At 38.2% G+C, this 13,839-nt stretch overlaps 1 protein-coding gene across 1 annotated transcript in view; it reads right to left on the bottom strand.

Annotated features, from left to right (window-relative positions):
* CalpC (calpain C) overlaps positions 1–13,839 on the bottom strand; it is a 38,265-nt gene that overhangs the window by 4,480 nt on the left and 19,946 nt on the right. Inside the window, exons 3-4 of the mRNA XM_076619577.1 lie at positions 12,961–13,030; positions 7,532–7,814 (exon numbers count right to left, since the gene is read on the bottom strand). Coding sequence (XP_076475692.1) covers positions 7,532–7,814; positions 12,961–13,030 — 353 coding nt within the window. The remainder of the gene's footprint in view (positions 1–7,531; positions 7,815–12,960; positions 13,031–13,839) is intronic.

Here is a 13,839-nt window from a genome sequence, read left to right as displayed (position 1 = left end):
CTCTGTATACGTAGGTTAATCTCTAAACCGTAACCATTCACACGAGCCGTTCAAACAGTCACATGGGTATTTTCTCAGGGAAGGTGAGCGCAATGCGACCAACAGACAGATCCGTTTTTCAATTGTGTGCCTCGTATGGGCTTTGGATTCGGTGTGTTCCGCAATTTGCCGATGGCGGAAGTGGCAATGACTCGGAAGTGGTGTAGCGAAGTTGTTGGTCCGCGGCCAGAATACCAGATTGAAGCGGGACGAGTTAACAGGGTAATGATCGAGCCGTTGTCTCGACTATTTTCACTGATCGAATCACGTTTCGAGGAAATGAACGGTTCGACGTTAATGGTTGTCGTTGATTGAATTATGTTATGGTTAAATTGACCGCTCTTGATTTACAGTAAGAGCGATTTGGAACAGTCTGTTACAGCACTGGACAGATTGTAGACATTTGGGACAATCTGCTGCAGTGTTAAACCAAGTTTAACGAAAGATAGATGAGATAATAGATCAGACTGGAAATTATACTAGAAAAAAAAAAAAAAAAATATGTGGCAGCTTGTCGCAAGAGTCAGCGCACTTTCGAGCGAACATTCTGTCGACTATGTAATACCGCTGTCGGTTTGTGAGTCAACGGTAACACGAGTCTTGCCATTGACGTACTTCCGTCCCATGACCATCTAACGGGGTGATGAAGTCACATGCGGATGTGCAATGTCATTTACAATTCTTTCGTGCGATCGTCGCATTACGATACTTCGAATCACATCTATAATACCGTGACACACGGTAAAACAATTTCAAGATCAATGTACAATGCAGTTACACGACAGGCTACACATAACGTGTATACGTCGGCATAGCTAGTCGAGATTGCTTCGTAATTTAGGACATAAACATGACTAAGGATTTATAAAGATTATCATCGTGGTGGTTATTATCGATTATTAAATTCATAAGTAGCACGACGTATAAATCATTGTCGTTGTTCTGTAATCGAATAAATTAAAGATTAATTTTACTGTACCATGCCCTTCGAACTACTATTTATAACTTACCCGCTGCTCATTCTCTTAATTTAAGCTTTTCTTTGATGCCAAATAGGTACAATAGAGAAAGTAAAAGAAAAAAGAAAGAATGAAATTTCTACACATTCGGACATAAGACTTTCGTATTGTTCGTACATAATAATGCGCAGGAACGAGGAACGAACGTGAAATGAATACTTGCTCCAGATATTTAAAAAAGTAAGAAAACAAAATTAGTTCTGGGTACTCGCATAAGAAGACCAGAACAGCGAGTAGAGTAGCTTTATCAGAGAATGAGAGGTATCCTGAAACTCGAACTCTTAATTATCTTTAACGTTGAAACGATTCGCTAGAACTACTTCCAACGAGAAGTTATATCTGTCGTGCTGTTTATAAACCGATAAGATTTTAACATTAAGGAATCAGATAGGTGGATGAACTGTTAATGAGGCTCGTTTTCGAGCGTCCATTAGCACGGTACGTTTGTTGTAGCAGTTTCGTGGCCTCAGATACGAGCGTGGACTGTGGTCACCGGTGCACTGACCTCCGATCCATTGCTGGCAACCAACGAACCGACTACTCGTCGAGTGAAAGTATCCGCGGATATACTTGCTTAGTATACCTACCCATGGTTGGCATGTGCGTGCACAAATATACAGCGCCGAATATAGCCCGGCATACTGGCGTATCCCGAAGCTATGCCGAATTCTGATTTCTCGTTGCTCGCGCGTCAAAACGTCTAGTGACCCATCGTTGAAAATCTTGTTATCCGAATACCAACGCGGTGAATCATTATCCTCGAGTGTACGTTTTGCGGAGAAAAGCATTTTCGAATATTTGCAACGGCACGCAAGGAATGCTTTCTCTATTTCAAAGTTTAAACTCGATCGATCAAGTTCAATATTCGATTTGTCCAGTTTCTGAGAATCCATCTGTCATTGCGTCGTTGCGTTATCAGTGTTGATACGCGAATTTGCCAAATTTTTATTCGGTAGTATCTATAGATGAAAATTGGTTCACACCTTCTTTTCAAACAAAAACGCATTATAGGTTTTTTCATCATCTTCTACAAGATCACGAGGAGAAGGTACACGAATTTTCGTTATTGGCGAAATTGCAAGTATCGCATCTACAAATCGAATTACGTAGCACCACGTAAAATTATAATTACAGTAGATGACTCGTTCGAGTCTGACGAATTAAACATATGAAGATCGAAGTGCATATAGCATATACTAGTAAGAATCTTTATACATATCTGATTGTTTCAGATGGTCAGAACAGGCATCCGTTATAACCATAGTAACGACGCTAAATGATACTGATCAAATGCTCTACGACTCACAAAATAAACTCTGGTTCTGTCGGCGCTGGATTATTAAATGTTTCATGCTTTAGCATATCAAACTCAATCTGAAATTCCTCTTCTTAATAGTCACGCGAAAAGAGAATCGCATTGACCATCTTAAAGAGGAGAAACCGAATCGGTTTTAGCGAGTAAAAAGAGTTAATTACTTCGGGAGATCGTTACAGTTACAAAATAATTAGAAGCGAAACGTGTTATCGTAGGACTGGGGGTAACCAGTGAACGCATAATGCGTTACTTAGTGATTCTTTGTTGCTTCGAGTACCGTGCGGCAGGAACAGGCAGTGGTTTCTAATGGAAATCGCGAAGAAGCGCGTCCAGCATAATTCTTTGGCTAGTTGTGCACGCGCTGGCACGCGAATGTACGAGCTTTCTAACTGATTTTAATACAGCCGTCGGATTAATAAGCCTGGATACACGGTACGTCCCGGATCGACGGGATCTATGCGACGGGGTTATCGTGAAAGAGGGAAGGTCAACCAACGAATGCTTCTCTCCCTGTGGAAAGAAGTGTGTCATCGGCGAGATTCTCTCGGTTGGAGAACGCGTCCCCTCTTCTCATCTCGCGTCCGTATCGAATCGAAACGCGTGGAATACTAATTTCGTCATCGTGACAAAAATCATCAGTCGGTTTATCATTTCGGCCGTTATTTGCCGCACGGGATCTCCACGTGTGCCAAACGAAATTGGAATTGAGGTCAATGTTAGCCAGATAATATCGATTTCATATAAAATTGCGCATTTTTTATGAATGTATTTATAAAGAAAAATGTTCTTCGTTAGACACGGTTCGCTTGGACAATGTTCTAGAGAGATTTTTATCGCGTACGATTCCAGGAAATTAAATAGAGAATGAAAACATGTGATATCGTGGGGTAATTTCAATTAATATTCGCATCCGGACGAGAAACAAACACCGATTATGATTTAATTAGTAAGAATACAGTAGCGGATATGGAGATATTTTATTAATGTTTGTTTAGAAGAAAATTTGGTTAGAACGTCGAGCGCATCGTGTTAAGTTAACAACCAGACGATAAGAATTTAGTAACTAGATACTTATACTACTTGAGGCTACTTTTTATTAAAGTGCCTTTTAGTCTCCATAATTAGCTGATGACAGGTATAAATTCCGTTTTAATACCGATAAACGGCATATTTTTAAACATAGCATATAAAAAAGGTTTATTATTAGGATAGCACAATAATCCAACACTAAGAAAAGTTCATTAATGTTAACAAAAATGCGAATTTTCCTAATTACCGAAATTTTTTATTGTAGTATTTATTAGCAGAATCTGGCTATATACTACTTCTTTTTTTTAAACAAACAGCGAACCACAAGAAATTTCAAGATAATGATCACGTCTAGCTCTTCAATTATCCGTACGATGATTCAATTATTCTTACGATTGTAATTGTACTCGAAGATCGCCAGTGACACAGCGTGCCAGCGAAAATTAACGATGAATAGCATCGAAGATTAGATATTTTCAAGCTTTTGTCGTAAAATTTGCCGCAAAAGTCGATTGACACAAAGATCAATCACATTTTCAATACAAATGTGAGACATCGTTCGGCCATAATCGGTTATGGAAGCCAGTTGATTTCAAGCGATTCAGCGTTAATCGACTGCATCGTACATTCAACGTCGAACGGAAGTCATCGAGAGACAGCAACACGCTATCAATTATTAATGAATCTCGACCTCGATTCCTTTGCCGAAGTTGTTGACCAGTGTAATCGTTGCCACGTACAGACGGCTTGTAAGCGACATTACGATACACCGTCTCTCGGTGGATGTAATCGAGCGAATCAAATTAATTGAAAAGAAAGACCAATGCTCGATGAATCGAACGATCGTCTGGAATTAATTTACGGGGAATTTATTTATCCTTTGATCAAGTCGTGACCTCAAGATTCAAGAATCTTCTTTACGTGTTCTCAGTTGTGTTTCACTTACGAAATACACACTTTCAATTTTTTTTCAATTCGACGATTGTGTCAGGTTTAATGGTCGTGTCACGTAGAACCATTATTATCGCGGTATAATTTGTTAATCGGCTATTTAATTTTCGTACGGTATCGTGATGTGGCTCACGAAAGTATTTAAACACTTATAGAAACGTCTTCTGAATACACTATGTAGATACATTATATTCGTAAAAATGTTGTGCGGTAAGCGGTCAAATATTTTCGTAGCCACCGTATGTTACAACGTTTGATCCTTTTGTTCTGCTTTCTCTTGGCAAAACGCAGTGCAACCACGACAATTTCTTATTACATATGTACACACACACACTATTGTGATGCAAGATGTACGCGTTTGATGATGAAATTATAACGAGCTGTGTTCTCGACCGTTAAATAAGGGTATGTGCTACGAGTGTTGGCCTTTAGGAGAGCGTATGATCAAAAATAGAAAACTCTGACGAGTAAGAAAAAATTGGATAAGTTTACGTAAAAGGAATTAACTAAACGGATTGATAAATTAATTGCTGGAAATAAATGAAAAGAACGCACAAGGATCGATACGTTCGCATTTATATCGCAATGAAAATGGTAAATAGTCAGGCTACACTAGCTGAAACTCGAAGTTGTTAATGAAAATCGTGTTTAGTTGACCAACATCTACACGAATAATTACGAATGAACAGATCAGAATTTAACTAATTTCAGACGTATCTCGATGTGTTTGGTTAATAGAAATTGTAAATCACATAATTAAATAATTTGTATAAAATTTAAAGGAAGATTAGGACTTCAAACCGTGCAACGATCGCGCTATTCGAGCATTGAAATCTCCAGTTTCTCCAGTGCGCTGTGACGAGGCAAGTAAAAACATTTTACATAAAATGACCAATAAATTACACGTATTACGTATAACAATAAAATCACTACAATAGATTACATGGTATCAGATTTTTCTGAACGTTGTTAATATATGTATATACCTTCAAACATTCCCGTGTAAGCGCCAGAGAACGTTTACCCACGGAAACTTTCTTTTTCGCAACGATTCAAAGGACGCGTCCTCGGAATTCTTTCTATTAAGACTACGTATAAAAACGAGGAAAAGAACCCTTTCCATTATACGTTTAATGGCACAATATCGTCCGAGCAAAGTGTTGCCCGACGTTTAAAGGAACGACGTGCACGCACGTGTGTACGTGTACTCATCGCTCACGAGCGTGTAAATATCGCGTTATCGCCAGTGAAATTTGTTACGGCCGTGGTTCTCATAAATGAAAAAAAGAAGAAAAAAGGGAAGAAGGCGGAGGATGAGTCGCACGGCGATTCTTATCGGCGATCCTGCTCTTCTTTCGCCAGTTGCTCCTCGCGAGGTCGTCTTCCTCTTCGAGGCCGTCACGTTGCAGTCGTTTCAAGAGCAACGCCCAGCTAGGGTTTACATCCTTCTGACGGCAAGAAACGAAGAGATGCCGAGGAAGGGACGCGAGTAAGAAGCGGATAACGAGGTGAAGGAGAGAAGAAGGAAGGAGGAACGGTCATCAGCGGAAAGATTAAGAGGAGGAGCAAGGACCTTCGGCAAAACCGGTCATCGTTGTTCGTTCGTTCGCGTAAACGCGTCTTCCACCTCGGGGAGGAGATCGCGCGGTACCATTACTCGCGTCGCAGATCTGCTCCGTAGATTTTACGAGACACCGTGAATAAATTCCATGTCCCTGCGATATGACGCGAGCTTCGTTTGCCGTGTTCTTGAATCGCTCGATTACACGCCGCTTCGTTACCGATCATATCTCCCGACCGTTAGAGCAAGTTGCTGCCTTTTCATTAAAATGTTCTCCAATGCTGCGACATTCAGGCTCATGAGTTGCAAACCTATCTACGATCCTTTCAATTACGCTCTCCTTGATTTTCTTAGTAGGGGGGCAGAATTATTCAGTTCTCTTCTCCTTAAGTAAATGATAAATCTATCTCTTTGGAAATATCGCGAGTTTAATAGCAGAATCTATGTATGAGAAATTTAAACGAGTAAAAATGCACATAATACGCGGAAGTGTATATAATATTAAAAAATCTCTAGTGACAGTTAGAAGCTCGGCTTACATTTCATTTCTTTCGTTGTAGTTATGAAAGTATAGATTTGCATAAGTATCCGCAATTTGCCAATAATTATGAATGTTGTAATTAAAGATAAAGGAGGTTCAATTTCTTTCGTATAAAAATTTTCATTTCCTCAAAATGATTCTTTAAGTATATTTAATGTTTTCGTTGCACCCACGCTATTTATGAAAAACATCGAAAGTTGTAGTCATCGCATGACTTTCGAATTTCCTGAGAGAATGGAGAGTTGTGGATCGGATGGATATGCAAACACACGGAATAACTTTCACGTTACCACGGCCGATCTTGTAAGTTCCGGTGGGTGGCGTGGGTGTTCATCAGGTGGACGTTCATGGTGCGTTAGCACGAAGATCGACCTTACCCAGATCGATCGATGAACCTCGATCGCCACCGCCTTCTACGCCCACGTAAAACTGCATGCGATTGAAACTGGCCAATTGCCCAGTTTGATGTTATAACATCCGAAGATACGCCCATTTTTGAAACTCGTTTTTTCTATTCATGACATCATCCACCTACCATTTATGTCCATAGCGTGGCCAATTAATTATGTAACAGGGATACTAATAGATAGATATTAAAAGACTCGTCGTTTAGAAAAGTTGAATAAATGTTCTATTCATATAAAAAAGGAGAAATACTTTTTAACTATCATCAACTATCATCATAGCTAATAATAAAATTTACATGTACTTGACCAAATGGCTACAAGAAAGAATCATATTGCGATACGTAAATATCGAACATATTCCCGTGAAAAAATTTAAAGAAAACGATCGTTTTATGTGATTCCTAGTAAGTTTGATGTGTTTTCACCACAAAGATTGTCGGAATCCACGGATTTGGGATGATTCTAGCTAAATCCTGTAATTCGTACGTATATCGTGGGAAGCCTTAGGTAGGTCCCATATTCATTCTGAGTCAACTATTTGCCTCTTTAAACCTTGTCAAAAGGAGAAGACAAGAGAAGCAGGCGCGAGAAGAATCTCATGCGCGGCCGCTCACATGATGGATAAATAAGCAAGTACTCTCGAGTTGAAGCACTTGCCCCGGTACTCACTTGGCATACGCTTTCTCCAGAAGAGCCGGCCAGAATTGATCACTGTGACGACTTTGCACGAAAGCCAGCCGTCCGTGAATCGCCGGTAGCCTGTCGTCGACGAGAACTTCGACCCATGCGCCGCACCACCACAACCGGAACCTGAAGACCCCTGCGTATTCAGCCGTTGGTGACCCAGGTGGTTCTCCGCTGTTCCCGAATCCTTGATCAGCTGGTACCACCCTGTAGAAAAGTCCCTTGCTCAAGTGCAGAACGCCCAGGCAAGAAACTAACCATTTGTCACCTGAAGTTAAGAATAAAGTGTTGAAAGTTCTAATAACTGTAACGAATAAAATAAATAATTATAATAATTATAAAATAAAAATATTATTAATTATACAAATATAAAAACATATCTGAGTCTTTTGTGGGATATCCCTTCGTAATTTGAATAAAATCTAGATATTAGTTGTAAAATATATACTAGAAGGATTCGAGAATTGTTTAGCTAAGTTTTACAGTATAGGACTTCATCTTCTGCGCTATTAATAACGAATATTCCCCGTAATGATTATGTAAGTAAGCAGAAGTAAGAAGATATAAACGAATGTTTGACTAACGAGGCTTACGAAATTACTCTTATCCTGAATGAACTTTTACTGAATGGAAATGAAGACTTATATGTAAATTGTAGGTGCATTGATCTTCGAAAGATATAGTATCTAAACAATGGCAGACGTACAAGCGTGTTTCATGAACTAGGCAAATTATAACTGCATTTTCTCCTTTGCACGTGTTCTTTATTCATCGCACATCGGTTCAACAGACACGAAACTAACCATATTACGATCCAAATGAATTCTTTTTAAGTATATTCCGTGCGAGCTACGAGTGCTCTGTTATCGTTAATTAATCATCTGTAGAATCGCGAGAAATCTTTGTAATTGCATTGTTCGTTATTACTCGTTACATTATTCGAACTTATTAGAGAATAGTAAATAATGACCGAAAGTAAAAGGGTATTAATACACGTAAATGCAATAAATTGACGTACAACTTTTCCTTTCCTCGTGTCTCATAATTAAACAGGAAAATGTTTAACAAGCGAGCTGCATAATTCCTGATTAGACCTTCGAAAACGAAAGTTAACCGAGCAATAAAGTCGTCGCGGTGTTCGATCGCAGAAAATGTTCTCACGACGTTACGACACATGCCGACCGAAGATTAAGAATCTGTTTCGCTCCTCTACGAAGTTCATCAGGGCTCTGTTCCATAATTTATCGAATAACTTAAACGCCTCTCTTTCTCTTACATTCTTGTTCATGCATTCTCACGTTCGCTTCTATTCAAACGAAAAAAAAAAAAAAAAGAAAAGAAAAGAACCACACGTGCATTGTTACGCAACGCCTTACCAGAGCATAGCAGCTTAATTATTCGACTTCCGAGAGAGAAACCAAAGTCGATCGTCCCGATCGAAAACACGACCGGTTCGAGGTAAAAACCTCGTAAATATATCGAATCACGTAAGTACATGTTGAGGACATTAAAAATATCATCGATCGACGAGTTTTTTTCGATTCGCCAAAAATAAACCGCCGTTAAAAAACGCCTCAGAATTATCCTGAGATTGACGAGGAGAAAAATCTCCGAGCGGTTGCGACACACCGACCGGTACAAAAATAGGATAACACGCGTGTCCGGCTCTCACGATTTTCTCTTTGAAATTAACATCGTCGACGCCGACGAGATTGGCGTTAACGCGGCGACGATCGGACATTTTGCCACGACCCGATTAAATTGTGTCTCTATTCAAACGGTGAATGCATCGATCCACTTTCACTAGAGCCACAACCGCGATGACGACGAGACCCGGTTCCGAACCGCAACGATTACAGATGAGCTAACCGGTGTCCAGTTTTCAGCGGGTAAACAAATATTTTTCCTCGAACCTGTCGTTCCCGCAAGCTTGGACGAGGAATAATACCCACGAAACCGGGTCCATTGTAATTATGCTTCGAGTCGGACTCGACGTTTGCACTGACATCGGTGTCAAGAGCTGGAAATACATTGTGCAAGAGAGTACAACCGATTATGGAGATGTACACGGCTTAAAATCGGATTTTACGAGGGACATTCGCGGTTCAATAATACCTAAATATTACTACATACATATAGGAATTTTTATTATCTTTGGAATAGTATCTTTGGAAGGACGAAAAGATACTGGTAATTTCAATATGAAATTAAAGATATAATTAGACATATACGTGTTAAAATAGAAGTAATTAAAAATATAAAGTACACACGATGCAATATGATTTAATGATTATTATTCAAGAGCTAACTCAGGTATGGTATCCTCTATGTGACGTTTATTCGATCTATCGTGACATATACAATTCGAAATATGAATTTTAATAAAGTATGTCTGTAATAAAGAATTCAAATTATAATATAATTCGAGTTTAATATAGTTTTCCTCATTATACACGTGATTAATAAGTGTCAATTTCATTTTATGATTTGAACATCCACTTATGCCTATCCTAGCTGTATCAAGTGTCCCATGATTTATGAACGGTAGTGTACATTCTCTCTTTTTCTATTTTATAACATCCGTCATTCATTTCACGTAACTTACTTGGATATCTTCAAGACAATCTTGTAATTTTATTGAATCGTGGGGTATAATTTGTAAATAGCGCGAAAGTGATTCGCAAAGATCAAACAATCGGCTTTCTCCGACTGGTAAGAAAATAAGAGATAATCATCAACGAATCGTAATTATAAAGCGTAACAACACGCGCGTAATTCGTTGTTTTTATTATAATGTTTTTCTCATATATTAAACGTTTAAATAATTGTTACCACGGTCGCGTTACACCCGCATTTTTCTCATTGGAACGTAAATATGTATGCCAGCGCTTGTAGAGCGGAAAAGAAGGTGCCTCGATTATTCAAATAAACGAGAAAGAATGGTTGTCTACAATTCAGCGTGCAGACCTGTAATTCTATTGTCCAGCCTCTCTCAAACTTGAATTCTAATTCTTTCCACGTTCTCGAAATACTCACCACCTCTACGAATTTTTCATTTCCAGCATTTAGTGCGTTTCTTATATCGAAAAGGAAGAAATGTCGTCAAAACGAAGAAAATATTTTATCCGATGGACTATTCGCGCATTTAATATAAAAACTTCGATCTCAAAGACCAAAAATTCCAATCTCAATTTTATCGAATATTCAATCGTATCAACTTCTAGATAAAAAATTTATCTTTTGAACACTAAATCCATTTCATTTACGTCCGCGAATAATTCAAAGTCGATTAATTTTCAACAGTATATGCGATTATATATTTTATCTTCCATTATCTATATCCTGACAATCAAATCTCAATACTTGTCAAGTTGTAATGTTGTATTATCGTCCAAATAAAAAATTTTAACGACCCGTAACTTGTATCTTATCTTCCATTACACATACATGAATAACATCTCTGCACTTCGATTCCAATTTTATCAAATAGCAAAACATGATACCGTTCAGCTTAAAACTTCATTTTTTAAATGAAGGAGTCGGCTTCTTTTGCATCATCCGTGGAGAATTTTCAACGATTTGCAATTTGTATTTTATTCTCCGTTACACGTGTGTTAATGGCTGGAAACAGTGAAACAGCAAGATACTCGGTTCTATCGACGTGTCGCATCGCGGTCGACGAGTTGCGACGCCAAGTATAGTAAGAGAACTCGGACGCATCGTGAACTTAATCTCCGTCTTGTGGAGAGCCGATGTAGGTAATTCACGAGCATCGTAACAGCATCGTGGACGGAAGTCGAGCGATCCGGGAATTCGTGCAAACGCGTTTCTCGAAGACGACGCGTTCACAGCACCGTGTCCCGTTATCGTGCATAAGTACGTAAGAGTACGCGCGCAAGCGGGCAAGGATTACCATGACACGTGATTGTTTCTTTTTGACCTACATTAAGGCGACTCAAATTGCTCCTGTTACGAAATAAGCTGATTCTAATGTAAAAGAGATGTTCGATCGTTTTATGACTTCTATACTCTTTTTAAATCAATTCTTTTACAGATTTGCCGTGGAACGTTTTCTTTGCTGTCTTTATTGTATATTTGGTTTATTTCTGAAAATATCCGCCTGGGCGGTGGATTTTTAAAATAATTTTCATGCTTTATATCACGTTTCTGGAAAAGTTTGATTTTTAGGAAAATAAGCAAACTGTGCATTTATTTTACTAAACTTAAATGCTTCTAGATAGAATTTTTCTCGCCAACTTTTCATCATATAATAATAAAATCTGGTTCTTTGTATTTCTTGTAAATTCTGGAACAATCAATTTCTAATTCTTATATAATTCAAGAAATTATACTTCTTATAAACTTTGAATTCCTCAAATAATAAAAGTGCAGATTCCATGTACCAATAATTTTCATTTCGATAATTACAATATTACATTTCGATAATTCTTGAAAACTGAAAGTAAACCGTAATTATGAAATCGCTAGTTTTTTAATATTCAGAGTTATTGACTTCTACATTTTTACAGGGTGAGTACCAAAAAGGAGCTGTACGAGGTAGCCATACAATTATCATACAATAGCGATGAGTTCGGTTATTCGTTAATTAAATCGCCGAGAATATTGATTATACCGGTATACGGTCGTAACTGTCGTGCCCCGAAGAAAGTTCGTTTGGATCTAACAGCTTCGAGCCATAAGTACCGTAGAAACGACCACGCTATACATATCTCCCACATCCTTCAAAGGTTACCAGAGTCACTTTCAGGGTTTGTACGATTTCGAGGTCGTTCAGAAAAAGACTTGACAAGCATGTCGACTCGCGTAATATATCTATGACAATAATAACGTTACGTTATTAAATGGCAAATTATAGTAGTCGTAGCTAATCTTAAACGTGTGAAAGTGTCTCAGTGATGTCATGAAATGGTAAAACATAATTTAACGATAAAAACGTGTGACTTCGTTATACCTTTTAAAAGTTTAATAAAATTATTACGAAGAAACAATACGAATGTAGAGTTAAACATTGATATAAAATAATTCAAATTTAACATTCGAGTAGCTTATACGAGATAAGATAACATACATAACTGTTTGTATAAAATACTGTAAACCGTGCTCGCTTCGGTTTTTGTTAGGAAATCAACCAAGGTGAAGTGATTCATTGATTCACGTGTATGCACGCATGTGAACCATATCATTAGGTTTGATCATGAGAGGATTCTTTGCGCCAGAAGGAAGAGCGAAACAGAACGATTTGATTTTATTATGCTTCTATATCTTCCGCGTTCATTTTATCTATCGGAACTATTTCGCTTTGATTTATGATAAACTGATAGGTGCGTGCAAAATATTATATAATCATGATGATAATCTAAATTAGAAAATAGAAGTTTGATTTCCAAACTTACCCATTTTCCCGGGAATTACGTCGAACTGAGCTGGTGTGTCGTTGACAAATATTGGACGATTGCATAATTCCTAAAAAAGAAGAAAAACGGAAATACGGTTATTCGTCTCTAAAATCCTTACTTCATATATAATTCTTCGAATTCTTCATCTTTAGCGGTACATAATATTATTACATAGAACTTTTATGCCACATTGATTCTGCGAAAAGTTTAGAGCAATAAAGAAATTTATTTTATATCGTGGTATTAATTTATCAGAAGTTATCCGACTGAAACCGACTCAGTCACAGAACAAAGGCTGATTATATAACGCTTCGTTTTATCTTCTACAACGCATAATTATTCCCAGACGGACGTGGAATGCGACTCGCAATGGGCTCTTGGCTTTATCGAAACCTACGGAGCAAACTTTTTACAGCGTCGCTGTTTTTTGTCGTCCCTTCTGCAACTTAGAAACGGTTTCCACGTTGCTTCCGGTTTCGGAAGAAACATTTCCGCAGAATTCCTCGCGATCACACGACGTAAGATTTAGATTGGCAACGTAACGTGACAGATAGTCGTTAATTACCGCTAATTACAATCCTCTAACATGACTCGAGCGTTTGCAGTTCGTCATTTATATTTTCATTGCCACGTTCGTTCCACTTTTACCGTGGCACTTCCGATTTCTATTAACGAATAAATCTTTCACGATCAAACGTGCAACTTAATGATACTTTTCTACAATCCCGTAAGATTGGTCGATAATTCGCTCGACAAATTAACAACGATAACGATATGTAACAGGTCTTGTCAAAAACAAAAACAGTTCTAAAAAGAACATATTAAATCTTGAAACTTTAAATCTTTCTCCACATTACACAAATACGTAGACATCCA

The sequence above is a fragment of the Bombus vancouverensis genome, chromosome 1, assembly GCF_051014615.1.
Source record: "Bombus vancouverensis nearcticus chromosome 1, iyBomVanc1_principal, whole genome shotgun sequence".
Lineage (NCBI taxonomy): Eukaryota > Metazoa > Arthropoda > Insecta > Hymenoptera > Apidae > Bombus > Bombus vancouverensis.
Note: the sequence above shows the minus strand (reverse complement) of the source record. Positions and strands in the feature narration are given on the sequence as shown.